At 39.9% G+C, this 22,910-nt stretch overlaps 1 protein-coding gene and 1 long non-coding RNA gene across 31 annotated transcripts in view; one reads left to right on the plus strand and one right to left on the minus strand.

Annotated features, from left to right (window-relative positions):
* Window positions 1–646: 646 nt before the first annotated feature.
* LOC137194136 (muscleblind-like protein 1) overlaps window positions 647–22,910 on the minus strand; it is a 44,088-nt gene continuing 21,824 nt past the window's right edge. For 9 of the 30 annotated variants that reach the window (XM_067605712.1, XM_067605739.1, XM_067605711.1 and 6 more), the window contains 10 exons: window positions 12,394–12,609; window positions 11,974–12,198; window positions 10,138–10,377; window positions 9,014–9,067; window positions 7,607–7,760; window positions 6,643–6,678; window positions 5,674–5,765; window positions 5,124–5,168; window positions 4,320–4,391; window positions 647–4,139 (listed from right to left, as the gene is read on the minus strand). In XM_067605712.1, the coding sequence (XP_067461813.1) occupies window positions 4,335–4,391; window positions 5,124–5,168; window positions 5,674–5,765; window positions 6,643–6,678; window positions 7,607–7,760; window positions 9,014–9,067; window positions 10,138–10,377; window positions 11,974–12,198; window positions 12,394–12,609 (1,119 nt within the window). In that variant the 3' untranslated portion in view covers window positions 647–4,139; window positions 4,320–4,334. The remainder of the gene's footprint in view (window positions 4,140–4,319; window positions 4,392–5,123; window positions 5,169–5,673; window positions 5,766–6,642; window positions 6,679–7,606; window positions 7,761–9,013; window positions 9,068–10,137; window positions 10,378–11,973; window positions 12,199–12,393; window positions 12,610–22,910) is intronic. The other 21 variants (XM_067605716.1, XM_067605718.1, XM_067605719.1 and 18 more) reach the window with 21 other exon arrangements.
* On the plus strand, window positions 12,617–21,322 carry LOC137194142 (uncharacterized). The gene is made up of 2 exons (XR_010930931.1): window positions 12,617–17,479; window positions 18,311–21,322. It is a non-coding gene; the product is annotated as an uncharacterized lncRNA (long non-coding RNA).

A 22,910-nucleotide genomic window follows, 5' to 3' on the forward strand; every position in this document is an offset into this window, starting at 1 on the left:
CAACAGTGAAATGTAGCAATCTTCAGTTTAGACAAAATCTTATTAGAGCTGTGTGAGCTTCAAAACATATTTAGTGATTAAAAAGATCAGCAGTCTGTAATTATCATCATTCACTTCCTCCATTTGTGGTTATGAGATGACACAGTTTGGTCTGTGACTTTCATCTGACATTCACTCTCACATTTTATATTTGTCACAAGTTTAGTTTTTCTTCACCATCTAATGATCATAAAAAATAAAACCACAGAGAAAGTGTAAAGATTTAGTCTTTGTGTTGTATTAAAAAGACATATCAATCAATTTGGGAGTAAAAGCAGGCCAATTGTTTTGCTCATTGTAAGAATTAGGTGCCTATTCTTGACTAACATGTTACGTACATTACAATGGGAGGCTTGTCGGGAGCTCACATGGGCTTCTTTTAGCAGCAATATTATCAGTTTTCACACAATCTCGTTAAAACTGCCTTGAGCACAATAAATGTAATGTTCCACATCTGTCATATGTCAGTCTCTATGGAGCTGCTCCAGAATTAATGTCTTGATGACACTGTGCCCTCAAGGTGAAGCCCTACATTATCTCCTCCATATAAAAATGAAATAAGACTTGATTTTACATTCAGTAAACAGAAAAGCAGTGACCACATAACTGTTGCATGAGCAAATCAAATATTGTTTTATTCAGATTTTTTTTCATCCATACAGCAAGAGTCAATTATGGCAACAATAAAATGTGCATAAACAAATCTGAAGACAGAATAGTACATTATTGTGTGGCAACTGTTAGCAAATACGTAATTGGTGGTTGCACTTACAAGTAAAAAGCATTCAAAGCGTACGTGTGCCCCCAGCAGGGAAGAGAAACCTTGGTTTCAGCCAAGAGACTGAACATCTGGTTTGGAGAAAATGGTGCTTTGGTTCTATAGCGACTATACAGCAGCCTCGAGTCAGACATATGTTGATGTCGACCGACGTCTGTTACATTCATTTCAATGACTAATTTGCCAAATGTGCATTTGGTGTGGCGAGCCTTCACCTGCTGAGTGCACAGCTATGATAGCAGGAACAACTTCCCGTGAGTCAGTGTCGACTGTAAATATATGGCTATGAGAAAGTATCTGGGGTGGATGAGTGCTAATATTTTACCATTCTTTAAATAACATGTTTGCTTGGAAAATGTTTGATCACACAAGAGTAAGATGACTTGTTTGTTGAAGTATTATTTCTCCCCACTGTGGATGTTATCTACTGTATGTATTATTGTGTATTCTGTAATCTGAATGTGTTATCTTTCCTTACATAACTACGCAGTTTCTTTTGTTTACGTGTTTGTACTTTTACATGCAGTCAAATCAAACTATAATAGAATACAAATTTTGATAGATTCATGTATCAACTGTACCATGGGAGCAGCAATACTGCATGACCAAGTCCAACAAATGATATATGGGCATCATTTGAGGGGTGAAGTTAGCATGACATGGGGATATCTGTTCCCCTACAACATTCCCTGGCAATACTAGCCACTGATAAAATAAGACAAACAGCGCATAGCTTTCTCTGAATGCATTGGCCAAGAAACTAGTGCCCTTCTTTGCAAGCAATTTTTTAGCTGGTCTTCTAATTTAAGAATTTAAATTAATCTAACAAAATTCCTTATAATTATAGATCTTTTTTATTCAAAATAATATCTCAATATGATACACATTTTTTCTCTGTTCATTTGACTATATACAGAAGTGCAAAAAGTCAACCTTCGTCCCTTAGGTTAGAACTCATCATCTGCAGCATTTCTGACTTCACCAGTCCGGGAAAGTCTTTGCTTTCTCGCTCCTAATCTCACTATCCACCAAACATCCAAACACCCGTCAATCTCACTGCTCGTTTTGGCCTGACATTCAGGGCAAACTTAAGAAATATTCAAACAAAAGTACATATCTTTTTGAAATGGATACAGTAGAAAACAATTTTTACTCTAAAACATGGACAATCTATATTTCGATACAATATATTTTCAAACATGATCTTGACTTAAAAGTTAAATGTAATTTTAAGTTGGTTAAAACGTTTTTTGTCTACTCAGAGATGCTGCAGTCGCAGCAAATTAATTGATCTCATTCCTTGTATCAAAAAGGTCTTTCATCAACAAAATTATCTGATAATATAACATCAACTGAAAAAGACATCCAGCTATATGAATGAAGTGAATATTTAAAACTGACTCAACACATTATCATTTATATGGTTTGAAAAAGTTATGAATGTCTTACTACCTCAAAATCTACAACGGCTATATCAATGTTGTCAAGTAATATATAGTAAGGCAAAAAAAGAAAAATCTACAACTACATATCTCAAATAGATTCAAATCCTTAAGTAGTACATAACACATAAGTTCAATGAAATTTAAGAGAGTAATTGTTACTTTTACATAGAGAGAAAGAACGAAAAAAAAGATCATAAGCGGCATGTGAGGGAACTATAAAACATCATTGGTGTTCTTTACCTGCGTGGTGATTGAAAGTACATTTGATTGGGTTGGGACCCATTAATTGTAATCTAAGGCTTTGTTAGGTACATTACAATCGGTAAAGACACACTACACACCTTTGTGAAAACAGAGAAGGGATGTGATCATAAAACTGACAGATGAATGAAAAAGATAAACATGTTTCCTTAATTGTTTAAGAGAGATGCATTTGTAATCCTTAGCGATTGAGAGAAAAACTGTGCTTTGGTTTCCGTAGTCAGATCTGCGAGTGAATAAGAACTCTCGTGTTTTGCTTGGAAATACAAATTAATCCTAAAATTAAATGTGTTGTATTTCGTCAAAAGTGAAAGTTCACTTGGTTATGGGTGGTGAAATTACAACAGGGTGACCAGACAAACAATCATTCAAGTGCACATGTGGTTTAAATGACCTAATAGACCTTTGGGTCTGTTGTTTTGAATTCCCATCAACACATGGCTCAACAGTGCTTCTTACAAACACAGTTTTAGAGTAGCTCCTCTTTAAAAGAAGGGAAACAAGGTAACGCAATGTCAGTTGAAGCTACACCCTCTTCTTCACCAGGCTTTAGAGTCGATGGACTATAGCAACAATTTAATCCCAACAGACAAAAACAACACTTACTCTAGTCTATGAAAAGAGGTATGACAAACTTTAGAAAAAACCCTCCATTTTTGATTTCAAAAGAAAAAAAGAAAACATCCAAAAAAAATTTGGCGAGAAACCCATTTCTAAAACTGATTAATTAAATGAAAAAAAAAAAAACGTTAAAAAACAAAACAAAACACTCACCATGGAGATTCTAAAAACAAAACAATACAAAAAAGAGCCATACAAAACTTTTTACCTTCGGTAAACAAATAACACTGCTGAGATAACACTCTGGTTTTAGCTGTATGGCCTTGATGGCACATGACAAGGTGAGAAAAGCTAGCCTGGCTGTGCTTTCAAGGTACACAGGTATGTTGGTTTACCCAGAACATTCATATGTCCAAGACCCTCATTTCAACATCTAGTTTTACTAGTAGCCGTAAAAACACAATACTGTACATGCCTAATTATTTTGGCGAATAAAATTCCTGTTAAAATTATTGTGCCTTTATTTCAATTCAAATTCAAGGTGCATGTTTGCATTTCACTTGTAAACTATGAAATATGGCTATTGATTAAAAAAATTAAACAGAACAAATAAAAAAAAAAGGAAAGAAAAATCTTGGTCTACTAACGTACCAGCACGGTATGTCGCTTTATGCAACCACGGTCTTGACCTTCTGTGCGTGCAGTAATAATAATAATAATTAGAACGAATTGAGTGCTATGATTTAGTCAGACGCAGAGATGTAGTGTGAACATTTCCCACAGAGGGAAAAACACACTGACCCCGGCACCAAGATATCCTCTTCTCTCGGCTGGACGTTGAATTTGAGAACAAATTCTTCTTGACGTTGATATGTGGGAAGATGGCACAGATCATGTGTTGCACCCTTGATGTTTACACGTGTGATGAGACCATCGCCGTGGAGCGGCTAAGAGATGGCAGACCCTCCTCGTCCCATTGCTTGACATTCTGAAGGTTATGTACATAAAGGCTGAACTCTTTTGGCTTGGACGGTGCCAGCACACATTCATTTGATCTGTAAGAGATGAAGGATTTCACACACACAAAAAAAAAAAAACACAAAAACTGATCACAAGTTGTACTCTATGTGCACACAAAATCAAAGAACATTTAAACCAGAGATAATATGACTCATAAAAATTAAACAAACTCTGAAATGAATAGAGAGAATGTGAGGATTGAAATAGGAACTCACTGTTCTTGAGAGGAACTACATTTGAGTCAAGTACTTGTGACTACTCAGATGATCTGCAGATATTATTGGAATCTGGGGGTAGAAAACAGAAAGGGATTAAATGAAGAATCCCAAACCGAAAAACACTCTAAGCGGACGTCGGCCGACAACACGAACACTGATCAACACGTTTTAACCACATCTTCTTACATTAAGATGAGTTCTCTGCTGAAAAAGGACGGACATGACAAGATAGAAAAAGCAATTTGGCTACAGTTGTGGCACAATTTGTTCAGACGTGATGTGTTGATAAGAATCAACAGACACTTCTGGACAGCAGGGAGGGGGAAGAGGAGGATGGCGGGGAAGGGAAGGGTGAGGGGGACAAAGGGAAACTGTCAGTGAGGTGGCTCCCCCATGCAAACCTAAGTCCTCCATGTTGTTGACCTGCACACCTCAATAAAATGCAGAAAACTGGTCTTGAACCGAGAAAAGTAACATGATGATTCATCCTGCCCTTCTTTTCATTGGTAAAATGAAATTGTGCAATGTAGCTAGCTGCTTACAAAATGCCTTCAACAGAACTGAAATCAAAACTTTGCAAATATTTTTACAGACTGGTTTTATAACTTTTATGACTTAAATAATGAGTATGTCCAGCTTTATAACATGTGGAACATGGTAAAGCTTTGCTTTACGTGCTGGAAGCAGCAGCGAAAAAAGAAAAAAAGGAAAAAAAAAAAGCCAAGCACCAAAGGGCACAGATAGCGACAAGCTGTGCGAATGGCTCTAAAAAAATGTGGAAAAAAACTACCTCATACATACCAATTGCATGTATTCGTTGGTAGTCAACTTTGATAAGGAAGAGTCCTCAAAATGGGAAAGGACAAAAATTGAGGTTACAATGAGGGCACACATTAAATGCAATACAGTATGTTTCTCTAGAAAGACAGATATATATATATATATTCTAAATGTATGAAGCTACAATATGGTGCTTATCGTTAAAATGAAAACAAAATGTGTAAAAACTTGTCACAGTATGATATGTGTATACATGAATACATGTTGGACTCTAGTGTAGGCCAACAAGAGGGAGTACCGCCTTTTACGCAACCCACCCCTCGCTGTAAGACACAAGCATCCCCAGATCGTCCATGTGCATTGAAAGACAGAGATGAGGTAGAGAGAGAGAGAGAGAGAGAGAGAGAGAGAGAGAGAGAGAGAGAGAGAGAGAGAGAGAGAGAGAGAGAGAGAGTGAGGGAGAGAGAGAGATAGAAAGAAAGAGAGAGAGAGTGAGAGAAAGAGAGAGACAGAGAGAGAGAGAGATAGAGAGAGAGAGAGAGAGAGAGACTGAGGCGGTAGAGGTGCAAACCTGATTGGTGGAGGCAGTTGCGAAGGGAACGCTTGTGGCAGATGTGGTGGCTGCAGACACAGAGACTGGAGTACCACCGTGCATCATGGGAACTTTTTTTGGAGGGAAAATCATGTAAGCAAAAATACACAGAGGAGCAGTGTAGCCACATACACACCAGGCAAATGAAGGAAGGAGAGAGAGAGAGAGAGAGAGAGAGAGAGAGAGAGAGAGAGAGACAAAGAGAGAGACAGGGAGTCGGAGAGGGATTCGATTTAACTGGTTCCCTTTCTTCCCTCTGCCGGCGCTGATAAGAGGTCTTGTGATTTGAGAACTCGACAGCTGCAGCCTACTTCCACATTTGTGTGTACTGTTAGCAATGAAATGACCAATAATGTACTGTTTTGATGAACACCAGATAAGAGCTAAGTTAAAAAAAAGTTCTACAAGCAATTACAATTAACATATGAATAATAAAGTGCTGATTTAAGTACATTATGGCAGAGGAGATAAGGGGGAAGGTTATAATTGAACTCCCTCAGTTTTTAAATGGTTTTAAAAGGGGTTTAAACAGGTGTCACGTTAGACCAGCCAAAAGCCAAGTTGAGAACGAGCATGAGAACGAAGTCAAGCAATTAAGTGTACATAGAAAAATTAACAAACAAAGGTCAGTTAAACTAATATAATGAATGACTACAGCTGGAACACAGGTAATATACAACATTTAATTGTCACAATATTTGTCTTTTCTTACGTGGACTCTTGTTTATGCTTCAAATCACAAAAAAGTATTGTCACGCAACCAAAACAGTGACTCTCAGGTCACCAAAACCCATTTAAAAATCACAAAGTGCTGCTGTGTCAGAAGCTCCTTCTGACACGTGCAGTAAATTTCACAGAGTAGCTTTAGCTATGCTGGTTAGATTTTGATGGCGTGCGAGTCACAGACATGAGGTTACAGATAACTGAAGAAGGAAAGCTGGAACCTACCAACGCTGGCTGCAGGTGTCATGCACAATATTGAGCCTGCCCATCATGCAGTGCAACAGGAAGTGGATTGGATAGGGAAGAGAAATCAAAACAGCCCATCACAAGGTTCGTTAGAGTGAGGGGGAGAGATAAGGTGGGAAAAAAAGGTTAATATCTCTTGGACAATCATCAGTGATAGGAAAAAAAGGCGAAGGTGTGAACTCATCATCAGGCAATCTGTTAATCAAATGAGAGTCTAGGATCTAAACTTTTGTCTGAAGTGTAATGCATATGAATGCGTAATACATCAAGAGAGCGATAGTGTTGTTATGATTGTGACTATTAAGTATTAAACATTATATACACACTCTAGACAGAAGAGAGGAAAACAGCGAATGTGTACAGAAGCCAGATTCTGCAGCCTGCCGTTTGTTGCCAAACTGAGGCGTAAGATAACCAATCGTTAACCAACCCGTCCAGCCCTGTTCATCCCAGCTCAAGCCAAAGCCCCAGCTATGTTATCTCAGTGACCACACCATGGACACTTTAATCTAAGAAATTAGAAAACATATCTTCTCTCTTATAAACATCCATCCCTTCCTCACTCAGCCTGCATACGCTTGTAATATTAAGGCAATTAGTAGGCGGATAGATGTTCTAACTCATTCTTACTAAAAAGTGGCCATGCAATGCCATACAAAGCATAATGCACAAATTTGTTGAAGCATCATTAGTCTTTAAACTGCACAGATCTGCACTTTGAGATAAGAAATGGCACTTAATTCAAACCTTCAATAAAATCTAGAGCTTTTGACTATCTTCCTCTATCCAAAGAATTAAAAAAAACAACTAAGTTGGATAGATGGTCCACAATGTTCTGAACTGTAATCTGTCCAACCAAAGCCAAGCGGGAGCCAGGTTAGACTGATCCAGGCATCCTCTGGGTGGTCAGAGCACTAGCTGTGGTTTGCTTTTGGAGCCATACCTGATGGGAGGAAAGCAGCCTGCTGCTGAAACTGCATGCTGGCCAGGGCCTGTTGATACTGGAGCATGCCGGTGTTAAACATGGCAGAGGCCCCGTTGGCTTTCTCCAGGGCTGCCCGCTTTGGCAGGGGAGCCATGACACTAGGGGCGATGCCCTGCCCAGCCAGATGGAGGGAGGTCAGTGAGAAAGAAAATTAAAAAAAAAAAAAAAAAAAGAGATAGAAAGAGAGAGAGGTGCGTGGAAAAGAGAGAGAGAGAGAGAGAGAGAGTGTGTTGGAAAGAGGCAAAAAACGGGAAAGAAAACAAAAAAAGGTACATAACGTTAGAGGACATCATAGAAACAGCATTACAACATCCTTGTGTGTACAACAACAATATCATCATATCATCATCAGTAGCAAGCAAGCAGCAGTCTGACACAAGTACTACACAAGCAGGAGCATGGTGCGTACTGGAGCTACTGGCTAACAAGCATTCATGTATTCATTATTTTATCAGGAAGCTTACTTGGATTATTAACTTTGTACTCCTAGGGCTGACTAAATGCAACATAAGCAAGCATTAACTATTAAAACAATAAGGCTGCTAACAAGAGGTGGAACAGGTAGGAAGCACAGAGAAAGGGAGGCTGCACTGCTAGCTCCATGATAAACTGTGTAAGCCATGTTTAAGTGATGGTTCACTCTCAGACAAATGTCAAAAATGGTCTCAGGCCAAGGGACAAAAGTCAGTTGTGAAAGAAAAAAAAAAAAAAAAATTTGGCCGGTGTCAATATTTACACCGTAAAGCGCACCACATGTGGATTTTATCTCGACATGAGGCCATTCTTGAGGTCTGAATATCTGTGACAAGATTTGATGATGGGAGTGAACTATCATTTGAACTGTAATCATCTGTTATGGTGGGATCACCCCTGTATGATTTTAAAGACTGTTCCTCTTAGCCCCACCCTTATCCATCTGACATGCACTAGCGACACATACATGCACACAGTTGATTTTGAGCTGCTCCACAACACTGACCACTGACTTGGACATAAGACTGAAGCCATGCCACCATTATAAAAGCTCTACTTCCCTAGCCCTCACTGACTTTTGTTAAATAAGCTACAGGTGATGAATTGATTGTGGCTCCTTCTCACAAATTCCACGTTTGAATTTGTGTTTGAGGTGACATCTATGTGAAAGTTGAAAGTCGTTTTGGGGGTCGGATGCAATCTTAACCCCCCGCCTCTTCCCCCCCAAAAAGCCACAATCATTTTATCACGAGCAATAATGACAGATCAACAGGAGGAAAAACAGACATTGCACTGAGACAAAGACAACAAAAATAGCTAGGTATCTTTGGTTAAAAACACTGCTCTACAACAAAGCCACATGCCAAGCTAAAAGGTGAAAGGTCATAGTACCAGGTCAAAGGTTGCGTCGAGGGGTCGCTTCAGTGATTTGACAGCCGACTGAGTCTTAATTAGCAGGCAGCGAGCACATGATGGCAATGGGCCAATGGGGTTCAAGCGCATTAACATAAACCAGCAAGCAGAGGTGCATCATGGGGGCAGCAGTGCAGTTTGGGTATAGGTGAGAAAAAACAAAAACAAATAAAAAAACAAATCATTGGAATGCAATATACAAGGGGATAACAGGACTAAGGCATGCACAGTGTGGACACTAGCTCTACTGCTCAACAGTTAAATGATCATCAATAATCAATGATAACTACCAATCTACATTAGTTATTGTCACACAAAGATGGATGAATATAGCAATGAGGAAATTATTCAATCATTACTTCAAGTGGAATTCAGTATTTGTATAGGACAGAAAATGATATGGAAGCAACAATTTACAGGTTTCTATTTCACTGCGCACATCATAGTCAGTGTCACATTACAATGATTCACCCCAAGCTCTCTGCCTCGCTATGTCAATAAAAGCATGTAGAAAACACTTTAATCAACAGACAGTGTGTGGCTGTGCTATTATTCACAGGTGCAGTTACTGCGAGACAGGCCTGAAAGCACAATGAACCCTTTTTAATAATGTCAAGAGGAAGAGAAGTAATAGATAGGAAGCACAAAACAATGGGAGTCACAAACACGACCAGGCCATCAGAGAGAGATAAAGAGAGGAACTGACTCTCTGCTTGTGGTCTGGGATGAGATGAACAAGGAATGAGACAATCATTTGGTCACATCAGGAAGAAAAAAAAAGCTAAATGCAGTCAGTCATAATGTACCATTGTCTGATCCTTCTTCATATCATCCTGTTCTGAGCAGATTTTACCCAAAACAAACATGCAGACCTTTCACATCTGACCTTGCAAAAAGCAGAACTGAAAAAGCTACGACTAAGAACGTGAGATACTTTCAAAAAAATGTATGTGAGTATGACCCACAGAGCAAAGTCCCTACTGGGTGGCTGATTTATAGTAGTATGAGAATCATAGCCCTGATGTAAAAACGTTCTCAAAATGACTTGCTAGTCCGTTGTGTGGGTGTGAATGAGTGTGACTACGCTTGTCTAGATTGCTCACCATGGCCGCGGCGGCTGTGGCCTGGTTCACCTGGTGCTGTGCAGCCTTAATTTTGGCCTGCAGGTGTGCCGGCGGGTGGAAGTACTTGCACTTTTCCCGGGAGCACCGACCCTTGATGTAGTCCATGCACACGGTGACGGTGTTGTCGTTGGTGTCGATCATGGTGCTGTCTGCAGGGTGGGCAAAGCGACAGTCGTTCTCCCCCCGAGAGCAGTTTCCTCTCTGATATTCCCGACACACCTAAAAACAGAGTGAGATGAGAGAAATGATAAAAAGATATGGAGTTACCGACAAAATCAGCATAGTATGTGAATATAGTACAAGAAAACTCCCGTATAGAACATATGCTGCTTTGTGTATTTGAGTCTTTATGCAGAATATATATCATCTATGACTCATCAAACCTTTACTTTGCCATTATAGTGGGTGTACAGTTACAAAAATCCATTAAGCTTAAAAATGCATGAGACTTGAACTCCAATTATAGATAAAACTGCTTCATAGGATCATATTCTTCCTGCTGTATAAAACATTTCAGGCATCTCTGGGCCTGCCTCATTACAATTTCCTCTTACATCAGCACAAGATCTATGCAGATATATATACGGTCTATTTCCTGTTTAACTGGAACTGCGAGATACGTTATAAAGTTAAGGTTAGGGTTAGAATGGATATTACACTGAGGGAAGTCATGGCTTTACAGAACTTTACCTTAGGCTTACAAAACTTTAACACAATAGACAGAATCTTATGATTAAGTTCCTCTTTAAGAAGAGCTGTGATGTTTGTTGGAGTGTGAGTCTCAGACAGTTTTTGAAGTCTATATATGAGACACCAGAGGGCAGCACTTTCTTTTAAATTAGAGGTATCATGAATGTCTTGGGCATCGGCTCTGCTGTTCTGCTCTACATGTGTCAGCAGTGTATGGTTAAACGTACATAAATGTGTGCTCTATACATGAAATAAAGCAAACAGGTAAATTTATGCTTAGATTTCTGATTTTGTGGTCTGATTTGAAAGAGGAAATTAGTCTACAACGTGTGCGCCCTGATAAATAAACACACACACACACACAGATGCTTCTAGATGATGTACCTTGGATTTTTTTACTTTTACTTTCTTGTTTTGTAGCATTTTTCATTATTCCAATGAAAAAGTAGGCAAACAAAAAATGCTGTGCAGCAAAAATTAAGAATTATTGTCTTGATGTAAAACCTTAACAATCACTTATTCCTTTGCTGTTGCTTTACCGTCACAAGTGCCATGGAAATAATTACTGATCTCTCCGCTCAAATAAATATTCAGCAAGTTCAGGCTCATTATCTGGTATTTGTCTTAAAAGTACTTTGTGAATGATGTTGTAGGAAAGCTCAAACTGTACTGCAACTATACGACGCAGATTAAGTGGTAAACAACTCTTTACAAAGCAGTAAACTATTAATTACAAAACAACTCTGCACTCCATATCATAAACTTACGAAATACAATAGTTAAACTTCTGACAGTTGAATTTTTATTTTCCTTTAATTAGCTTCTACTTTGCATAATACTTGCTATTAATATTATGATTCAGCGCTTTCAAATGCAGTTTGGACAAGTACAATAAAGGCTGGTGTTTTTCTTCTGCTTGTTAAACCACTTGTTAACAGCACTTGTCCTGTTTACAGGCTCATTATCATCCTGGGTGACTCCACTCCCACCAAGAAAGAAATACATCATGAAATGGAGTTTATTAGAGTTTTCCTGGATTTTTTTGGAAGGAGTGGGTTGATTCTCTAGCACATAATGCATTCTCACTCCAAAACAAAATATTCAGAAAACCAGTCAGTTAGTTACCTCAAGTCTATCTGTTCTCAGCAGTTTCTGGGCTGCAGCAGCGGCAGCATTGGGGACTTGGCTGACAGTGGGGCTGGAGGCCATGAGGACAGGGGTGCTGGGCAGGATCTCTGGGGGCATCAGGCCTGGTGACACAGGGCTCAGGTACGGATTAAAGGCTGCGGCTGCAGCTGCTGCTGCTGCACTGGCGTTGGTGGCCAGGCCTGGGGTCACCGAGAACATGGGCTGGAGGTTCAGGGAGAGCAAAGTAAAGATGGCAAAATGAAATTACTGTGGATAAAATGGGTGCATAAACCACTGACTGTGAGGTTTTTGTGTGGAGAAAGAGAGGGACTGATGGTAAGACAAACCAAAAGATTGAAAGAGCCACGCAGACAGTGAAGGAGCTGTATCTGTGTAAGCTTTTACATGTGGTCTCACCGTGGGCAGTAGCTGTGGTGTGTTCATACGTGTGTGTCCTCTCACCATAGGTGGTAGCTGCGTGCCAGGCATCATGGCATTGGCGAGCTGCATCTGCTGGGCCAACATGGCCATGTTCTTCTGCTGGATCAGGTTGTTCCTGCCATTGATCTCCAGTTGGGTCTTTAGGTGCGGAGGAGGGTGCAGGTACTTGCAGTTCTCCCTGGAACAACGGCCCTGAAAGAGGTACGCAGAAGTGACAACAGAGTCAGAATGAGAGATATGCTACAGGTTAGCATGGGTTCACATTGGAAATTTGGTAAACAGCTCGGGTAAAGTTGTTCTGAGAGGATCCCAGATACAAATTTCAGGGCTCATGAAGTCTCTAAGTTGATGAAGCTTATTTGCGAAGTCATCATTTGAGCAGGTCTATACTGTTTTTCCAGACTAGATTGTGTTATTGCAGTACTCCATTAGTTCATGTCATCCCTCCATGTGGACTTATTAAAATAATCCAAGTGAATATGGCAGAAAACAAGCAGATCTGTATTTTTTGTTTCCATTTCAATGTTTGTCATGTGTTTGTGCCAACAAAGATTTTGAAAATGCTGGATTGTGGGGATGTGTTTTTTGTAAGAAGGCCAAATCAAAGCATGCTGCCTTGTTTATACCTAGCTCAATATCAGACACTCAGATTCACATTAGGTCTGGGCTGAGTCTAGCACTAATTGTTAACAGCTTGCCATTTCTGTCAGTCCCTGCAGGGATATGTGTACGTGTGTGTGTGTGTTTGTATGTGTGCTTGCCCCAGGAGGTCATGACTGACACTGTTGCGCTGCTCTCCAGACGTCCAGCTTAGCTACATGTCTGACTGATGCTATAAATACTGTCCACTCATATGATCCCTATATATTGTATCAGCAGTCATCCAGAGGTCACACTTCAAAGCCTTCAAATAATTATCTAAGACAGGGATCCCTTTTTGCTGCCTGCTGTGAGTATCCAATTATACCTTCAGTCTGGAGGGGAGGAGTCTAGGAAGAAAGTCTGACACACACGCACATTCTTTCACGAACAAGAATGCATACATTTCAATGCGTGCACATCGGGGTCATGCTCCTATAACAGGTGGGCCACACACATCATGCAGACGTAAGACAAACACACACAAATTCGTCCACAGTTTAGCAAAGACATGTATTTACTTTCAGCCCTGTGGCACAGCTGAGCTGACTGTGGCAGCCTGTGCTTTCCCTCGCTGACAGAGCTGCCCCCCCCTGGGATTCATCTCAATACTCGGTCATGACTTCATTCCCCTCTCCCGCCTCCTTCACTTTCACTGACACTGGAGCACCAGACAGGTGCAAGAGGAAAGGGGGATGGGGGGTGCAGGCATAAGAAGCATACTTAAATCGCAAGGGGCCTCTTTAAGATTTTTTTTTTTGTCCACTTGTCTGAAGTTGCTATATGAAGTTGTCATTGGATGTCTTTTTTAATATTTCAGATTGTCCTGAATAAAGCAGGTGACAGCAATAAAAATTCTAATATCTGTCTATCTATGTATCTATCTATCTTAGAGGAGACCTATTATACTTTTCCAAAGCTGACGTCAACTCATGATAGATTTCTTGATTAGGTCATCTGCTCCAGGCACAACACGCGAGTTCACTGCTCCGTTTGGCATTTTTCCTTTGTTTTGGGGGTATTCATGGCGAGCCATGACTCGAGTCGAGCTGGCACGCTGTGAGTGTTTTTCCATTACACAGCAGGGCAAAGTAAAATAAGTTGTACCTGTTGGAGGTATGCTGGCCTGCAGCTCTTCATCAAACATTTCACTGTGGCTGTTTCTGCTTGTATTATTCCTCCCTGCATTATTTCTAACTGATACGCTGAACAAATAGCTCCAAATATCTCCATATCTTGTTGTGTAGAACTGTTTTTATTGAACAATAGCGACTGCTATCAATATTTAGTCATTTAAAGGTTTTTAATATGAAGCAGCAAAAGCAAGAAATGTTGGGTTTTCATCAGCAGTAACTTAACATGACTCTGATATGTCTGCCCCTTCCTAAGACTTCCTGAAGCTGGCCAATCTGAATAGAGTGGTCTCATCAGGAGGGGGGCCTTAAAGAGACAGGAGCTAGAATGTGTCACAGGCTCTATGTCCCTCAGTTGCCATTCTTCACCAGTCCACCAGATGCCCTCAGACTTTTCTCCCTGTCTGTTTAGACTGGGCTGAGTGGGAGAAGGACAGATGAGATACTGTTGCTTGTTGCATTGAACCTGTGTCCTGACATTTTACTGCCTTGTTTGGAATACATGTGCTCAATTGGAAGAGCATACAGATCTGAAGTGAGATCTGAAATACTTTTGCCTTCATTTGGTTAAGAATGAGGATGTTTGTTTTGACCAGATTGTTTAGAGAATGTGTTACAGGTTAGTTTCACTGAGCTGCCAGGTTTAGTGCTTTTCAAGCAATTCACAATCTATGTGGTGATGTTTGAGTTTTTGCCCCCTCTCTTTTTTTGGGTAAAAGAATAGATCTATTTTTTGGACTTTAAGGGTTAGTATGTCACTCAGATTATCTTAGCTCTGTAGCACACAGTGAATTCTTGTTTGCATTTGGCATTTTTGGCTGGCATTTAAGGCTTTCTTGAGCCTACTTATTATGTTTTCTGGGTTTTTGGTTTTCTGTTTTTCCTCCTGTGTTCCTGTACTGCTTTTCCCTCCACATCTGCCCTGTATCAGCCTCGTTAGCTCTTCCCTGCTCCCAGTGTTTTCCCCAACTAATCAGCTCCTTCCCTGTTCTCTGTGTAGTCACCCATTCTCCATTCCTTCATTAGTTCAGTTTGTATTTAAGTACTGGTTTTCAGTTCGGTCTTGTTGGATCGTTTGCTCTGTTCTGTTCAGTTTTGCTCTGCCTGCACTCAGACCAGAATAAAGATTTATTCTTCAAGTTCCTGTTGCCTGTGGACCCAAATGTTCTCCTGCATTTGGGTCCACCTGCTCTGCTCCACTCTTCACAAAAAAATGGCCTGTTTCAGACAGAGGCTGAACTGAGGGGCTGCATAAAGGGCAAGTATAAGATAAATAAGGAGTTTCTTTTGATCTGCAAATCATGCAAAGCTATTCTAGTGGAGTCCCAGAATAAAAATATAGAACTGGAAATGTGAATATTAGGCCCCCTTTAAGTAGAGATTTTCAAAGATACCAAAACTATAACACTGAAATACACAAAAATATATAAAATGGTACAAACACCATCTACAATGTTACATTTGACATAAAAGTGCAGTCTTACAAATATGGCATGTTTGATTTTACTATTAGACTCACTATGTGTGTTATATACCTTCAATGTAGCAATGGTGCAAGCAGATAAAGAATATGTAACATTTCTATACTGTATGGAAAAATGTGCTTAAAAGCATGAATAACTTTGACTTACAAAGGAAATTTAAGTACTGCATCAATAGATTGAAGCAACATTCAACAAGTGTATAACTTTCCATGCGGAGGTAAAGGTCTCCTGTTAACATACAAGACTGGCCAGGCTGTATGCAAAAGAAAGACTAGGCCAGCATTAGCACACGGACATCTCGGGCAAGACATCCTTTTTCAGCACATGTATTGGCAATTTCACAATCAATAGCCACAGGTGAGGTTAATTATAGATGTCCACAACTGGCACAACAGGTCTATCCCAGCAGGGGGAGCCACAATCACATGATGTAGGTTACTAAAACATAAAACAATTTATAAAAAATAAATAGAAGATACAAAAACAAAAGGTAAAAAACAACACATATTGCGTTCACTTCATAAGAAACAAGCAAATGAAATCTCCTCATCAACCCATTGGGAATGAAGGTACCAAGGGAGTCTATCCAAGGTTGTATGCAAACTATGTGTACATAAGCTGAGCTGGCATTCAGAGGAATTCTGACACTGACAGAGGTGAGTTTGTCATGGATGTGTGTGAGAGGAGAGGAGCTGAAAGCAGGCTCTAATAGCACTCATCCAGAGAGTGACAATGGCATGCAGTGTGGGGAGGGTGAGAGTGTGTGTGTTACGTGAGTGGTGAGTGGGAGTGTGTATGCAGAGGGGGGTTAGTTGCAAAGGCACGAAGGATCACGTTGCATTCACCCCATATGACCCTTTCCGTAGACCGCTGGATTCACCACTGCAGCAGTGTGTGTGTGTGTGTGTGTGTGTTAAGGTGGGAGGGCTATGTTTGAGAAATAAACATGCGGCTTTAACTCCTGCTTACTACATTTGCCATTCTGCCGAATCATCCAAAGTGAAAGCCGTCTACCAACATCGGCAGCCATTTTGAATAAAAAAATCTGGTCCCAGAAGAGAGAGAAAGAGAGAGAGAGAGAGTGATAGTGACTCTGTGGCGAGAGCTGGGCTGCGTCAGGGAAATTTTAGAACTTGCAGAAGTGAGTAGTGTGGGTCATGACATGCAGGGAGGAGAGAGCAACGGAGATGCAGCCAGAGGGACGGAAGAGGAAGACGTCGCCCCTCACACCATGTTTGTGACTGTTATTGTGACATCAGTGGCCTTGAGGAGCAGCTAGAGACGGTGTCCACGGCAACAGAGCAGCCAGACACTCCCACTCAACAACACAGTGATTCCTAGAATCTTCCCGATCACTGACAGGAACTCAGCCGATAACTGTTCCAAGAGAAAAGGGAATCCAGACGCCACCTGTGTGGGCCTTTTTATGTCTCTGCTGTTAACACAACCATCACCAAAAAGCAGATTCTCACCGCAGCTGAATGATATATTCAACATTTCTTATTGCTAACCGTCTCTTTTCTCTTCATTGAGGGTCCACGAACTGGAACTAGAATTACATTATCTTATTAGAGCGACACAATTTAAAGGTAATTATGCAAATTAAAAATTGGATGTGCTACGGAGACCCATAGAAGGCTTCAAATCACATTTTCATGGCACCGTGAGAAAATACCTGATGAGAATGTGATTAGGGAATAAACTGATTTGTCATCGCTCCTGCTTATGCCAGAAATGATGAAAACAATGAGACGAGCAGCTCCAGAATGATTCATCCATGCCACTAGCTGATTTCCCCCGTGTCAGGTCAGGCTGGTGAATGTGGTAATAGTGCAGTATTTTGCATGTATTTGTCCTCATCACCAAAGTATGTTTCTGAAACAATCTATTTTTGTTTTTACTTAGTTGGCACTTCCCATTTTTTGTGTGTTTCTGAGCAGCTGCCTTAAACATAACAGCAAGCTAATGATCAGTTTTGTGGCGGGCTAGAATTACAAAATGACAAAATTCAAAGATAAATAATACAGAGTAGATTATATTAAATTACTATTAATATTACATACTATTAAATACTATTAATAAAATACTAATAATATTACTAATTGTTTTACTATTGGTACATTTAAGTGTCCTGTGATACAAACAAATCATATCTGACAGTAATTGCTTTGATATTAGATTAAATATCAAATTGTTTCAGATCTCTTGTGGGAAGAGAATGTATTTTCACTGTTCATTGTCATTCACAGTTTTTTTTTTTAACCTTCATTTTAAACGATAATTAAATGATAAAATTGAATAAGTGCTCAGTTTTGCTACTATACAATAATATATGATGTTATGCATATCTTCAAAGTGTGCATCTGTGTCAGCACCGTTTTTCTCCACGTGCCCCCACTGCTCTACTGAACCTTCCCTGCCTTCTCCAAGTTCAGTCCAGGCTGTGTTTATATACTAATATGAGTCTGTGTTTCTCCTGGTGAGATCAGACTTGCCAAACTCCAGGCCAAACTGGAAACAATAATCCCGCTGGCTACCGTGCAGTCTGATTGATGATAAGTTGCAAAAACATGTCCCACCCTGATCGCCCTCTTTTTCTAACTCGGTCTCTCTCTCTCTCTCTCTCTCACCCCGTAGACACACACCCTGCTTTTGTGACTGTGTGGGATTTAAACAAACAATGAACCAATGTATAAAGAATGCTGGGTGGGGCTGCATCCCATCCTTTCGAGGAGAAGAGATGAAGCATGCAGCGAGATGAATCAATGCACATGTGTGTGTGAGAGGGGAAGAGTGAAGCTGTGCAGAGGTGAAAAAAAAACTGGTTTCTACTTAAGGGAAACAGCATAATATATCCAATAAACTGATAGTTCTCAACGTCTTTGACTTGTGATCTTTTAAAATGAAGCTACACCTACTACTACACCTTCTCAAAGTCTGCATAATGTTAATGAGCTGTTACCAGTTTAACCAGTATTGTTTTTTTCAGATAGTTTTATTTGAATAATTCATAGAGGCCTGAGGAGGTATAACTGCCCACTAGTAATAAAACATAGAAAAATAAAAAACTGTGTAGCAGAAATATGCTTTTTATTCTGGTTGCTACACTGTAAAACATGTCACGACCCCTCAGATCTATCTCAGATCACTCATAATTCCTTGAGCCTTAAGGATTAAAAACATGGAAAATGATTTATTTTTGTTTTGTATCACTGTTTTGAAGCCTTGCATATGTGTATCCTGCATATATCACCACTTTCATCATGCACTAAAATCACAGATACGCTTTATCCCAATCTGCTTTCCTTCCCTATCTTTGATGGTCCGGCGTTGTGGTGTGATGTTATGGTGTGAGACTCAGTTGTGTTTGGTTGTGATGTGAAGCTACACTGTTCTCTGCCCTGCGTTCCAGTGACTTCTGTCTAAACATACACAGAGATGAAAGCCCTTTCTCCTCACACACACACTGTGAATGATGCTTTGTTCTGCTGGAGAGCAGCAGAGACTCAAAGGACCAGACCCAGCGGTTGGTCTCTTTGTCTACCGTGTACTCAAATATGACATGAAATATAAAACACATGAAGTCAGGCCAATATATTGACAATGTGCAGATCATTTTACTTGGCATGTAAACTGAAATTTCCTGAAAGACAGTGAACTAGCATGCAAATTACTGACAACACGGCAGTCCAAAAACTATATAAGAATATGTAGATGTGTTGGTGTCTTATCTTAAGTAAACTGGCCTTCATTAAGCTACCAAAAAAAGTAATCAGCTATTCCCAATCAATAATACCCCTATACACTAAAGTACAATTGATTTCCTTTCTGTTTTTAGTCACTTAATGCAGCATTAAATTAGCAGCAAAGTTGCTGAAGAGGGTGAAGAAGACATCAGGGATCTTATGTGGCTGTTTCTTGCTGTGGATTGCATTTCTATATCAGACTATGAACACACACACATACCCTTGAGATTATGTCTATATCTCCCTGCTGGGACTCACTGTACATAGTGTATCCGTGCTGCGCAGCTTAGTGGTCAGGGAGTTGATGTGACCAGTGGGGCTTATGGAGATGTGAAGGAGGGAGGGAGTGTTAATCTATGATAATAGTTACAATATGCCCCCGGTGCCGCATTACCACCCTCACCAAACAACGACGGAGAGAAAAAGGATTACAGACTGGAATACAGCTACAACACAGACCACACAGAGAGCGATAAAGTTAGCCAGATAAATAGGACACGTTTGTGGGTGATATTTGGGAGGGAAATTTGAGTGGATTTCAGGAAATGATTTGAGGAAATACGGTACGAACTGCAAATGACAGCAGACTGATGTTTATACGTGAACCTACATATGTATGCGTCACAGCAGCATAAAACACAGACCTAGCTATTTACGTGAACGGACTACACACATATGCACACGCAGCTCTACAGCATGAGTAATTCACACTTGAGAGGGTGTTGGTTCTCAGAAATGCCTCAGGTCAGATGTCACGTACACAGGAGCCCTGCATCCAAACTTAGACCTCTCTGTTTTTTTCCTGACATCCCCCTGCTCTCTGTCTCTTGCTATCTATTTTCACACAAACAAACTTTCATGTGACTTTATTTACGCCAATTTTTTTTTTTTTCTCTCTACAGCCTCTGTTCAGTAGGGCAGAGCTTCTTCTCCTGTGAGGGCTAACTTAAAGTTAGTCCCACACTTTTCATTATCAGTAATAACATAATGATCGCACAGGTATTGATTTGAGCAGCAGCACTTCATTAAAGCCATCCAGTACTCGCAGTGTGAGTACGCGGGGCGGCGTGAGAATGTTCATTTAATCATCTCCGAGCTACACTTCCCAGTGGGAGAGAGAAAGAAGAGTCATTGCGTAGAAATCACAAGGTCCAGGCGGCAGTGAGGCGTCAATAACGACTCTGTTGTTTCTGAAATGACTGAGGTGTGCTCTTTTCTCGGTGTTTCACAAGCTGAAGATCAAAGCCTGCCATTTATCTTCATCAGCCATTTCAAACTTAAAAATACCTAATCTAGTGACATGTGAGACTAATGGTTAGATTACGCTTTTAGTGCCTTAACTCTTTCTTGAACAGAAAGTTCTTCTTAGAAATCATCTATAATAATAGTAAATGTACTTTTACAATTCCTCACTATACACACTTGTGTATTTTACAGATGTTTTTTTATTAAAATCATTACAGGCACATGCTTTAGGTGAGCATTGAACTGCAGTCCTAAATAAAAAAAAATAAATAAAAATTCGATGAAATTTGTTGTAGAGAGATTAAAAAAAGAGGGGAAAGCGATCATAAAACAGAAGTTATAAAGGCACACAGAAAGATGAGAGAAAGTATACTGTATGCTTTCCCCGTCTTTCTGTCTTTCTCATCTCTTTTATGCAGACTGCATTCTTGTTTCTACAGCTTCAGAGTGGCAGCTATGCAATGCGTCTTAAAACTTCAAAAGCTGAAAAAAACTTTAGAGACATGTCACTACTCCTTTTCTCCTTTATACACCTGTCTTTGATCCCAGCTTTCTGTTCTCCCTTTCTAACCCTTACCACCAGCACCATCTGCACAGTGTTTGATTCCTCCTCAGTTCTGTGACACCTGGATTGTAGAAACACACACACACACACACACACACAAAAAAGTCTCTTCCATCGGTGGTAAAGTAATAACTATGATTAATTTGGTTTGCAGCTCTAACAGATTTAATCTGGCATGTATTATGCTAATCTTATCTCAAAGACTGTAATCCTATCCACAGCTCTAATCCCACTGTCAACTGGCCTAATCCTGTTTCTGCGTGCGATTATCTCCTTTGGACTTGGCACGAGCAGAAACAGGATGTTTTCACCCTTTTTCTTTCTCTCTTCCTGTAGTATGACAAGCGATTTAGCCTAATATTGATTCTTCATAATTTTTTTTTTCTTGAAAAGTGAGAAACAAATTGACAGTGAAGTAGGATCATTCAATTTATTTCTGAGGCTTTTCACTTGCTTCACAAATTATGTACAGATGTTGATATCCTGACAGGAAAGCATTAAGAGGAATGAATGACTATATTATTTTCTATCACATTAGGACTATTGCAAGTTTCTTAACAATCTATATTTATTATCATTACAGTTGTCAATAAGTGAATAGTCTGAATATCATATTTAACGGGGAATAGCTACAACAACCAACATCTAAGCACTGCCATCCAACCGAGGAGCCTCAAGTCCAGTCAGGAAGTCCTGGATTTTTAACTGGTGATACTGATCAATCCAGAAAAACATATAATAGTAAACCAGTATGAGAAGAAGATGGAAATGTCAGGTGCTGAGGCATAAAAAAAATCAATCATTACATTGCCGTTATTGATCATTTAGATATAACTGACTAAAGCTGTTCCATTAAGCATTATTTGTTATTAATGCTAATGATACTGATGCTATATAAAGCAATATATTGTGTAGTTGCTGCCAGAATGAGTAAGAGACAGTTTACATGGTGCATAAAGTGTAAAGAGAGAGTAAAGCAGTTTGTGTGTGTCACTTGAAACTAATCAGGGCTAACATTAATTGGACCTCAGGTGGTTTCGCTGTTTCAGGTCAAAAAAACAAGGACACATGATGGATCCTGATTGGCAAAGATGTAGACAATATTGGCTGTTGATAACAATTTACTAGAGTTTTAGCTGAATATCACATAAAACTTGAACTAGGTTTTATGGAGCTTTGTAATAGAGTTTATTCCCCTCTCCTTATAAAGAGTATTGAGAGGAATCAGGAACAGTGAATCAAAAAAAAAAAAAGAAAAAAAAAAGAGAAAAAGTACGGTAATTAAAACCAACGCCGTGGGTTTGACAGGCCCAGACACTGTGTTTCTGAGAAGGAATGCATTTAAAAAAAAACAAAAAAACAAGATAGTCGCACAGAGAGAACAACTGAGCGAGAGAAAAAGAGATGGACAGCTATCAACTATGTTTTTCCTTGTTGCCTCACATTTTCGTGCCTTTCACAACTGTCACCGGCAGGCATATCATCATGTAGCTTCTGGCATCAGCTCTTTCACGTTCGGCAGATAAGGGGCAGGGTAAACTTGACTGACGGACCTAACAGCTGGCGAGAAGGAGGGGCAGCCTGAAAAGGTGTTGAAAGAGTAGAGCTAAGCGTCTAGCTGTGCCCTCGAGCTCCTCTATCACCTGTCTAATGGGAGGATAATGGGTGATCTCACTGACTG

Source organism: Thunnus thynnus, chromosome 12 (assembly GCF_963924715.1).
Source record: "Thunnus thynnus chromosome 12, fThuThy2.1, whole genome shotgun sequence".
NCBI classification, from domain to species: domain Eukaryota; kingdom Metazoa; phylum Chordata; class Actinopteri; order Scombriformes; family Scombridae; genus Thunnus; species Thunnus thynnus.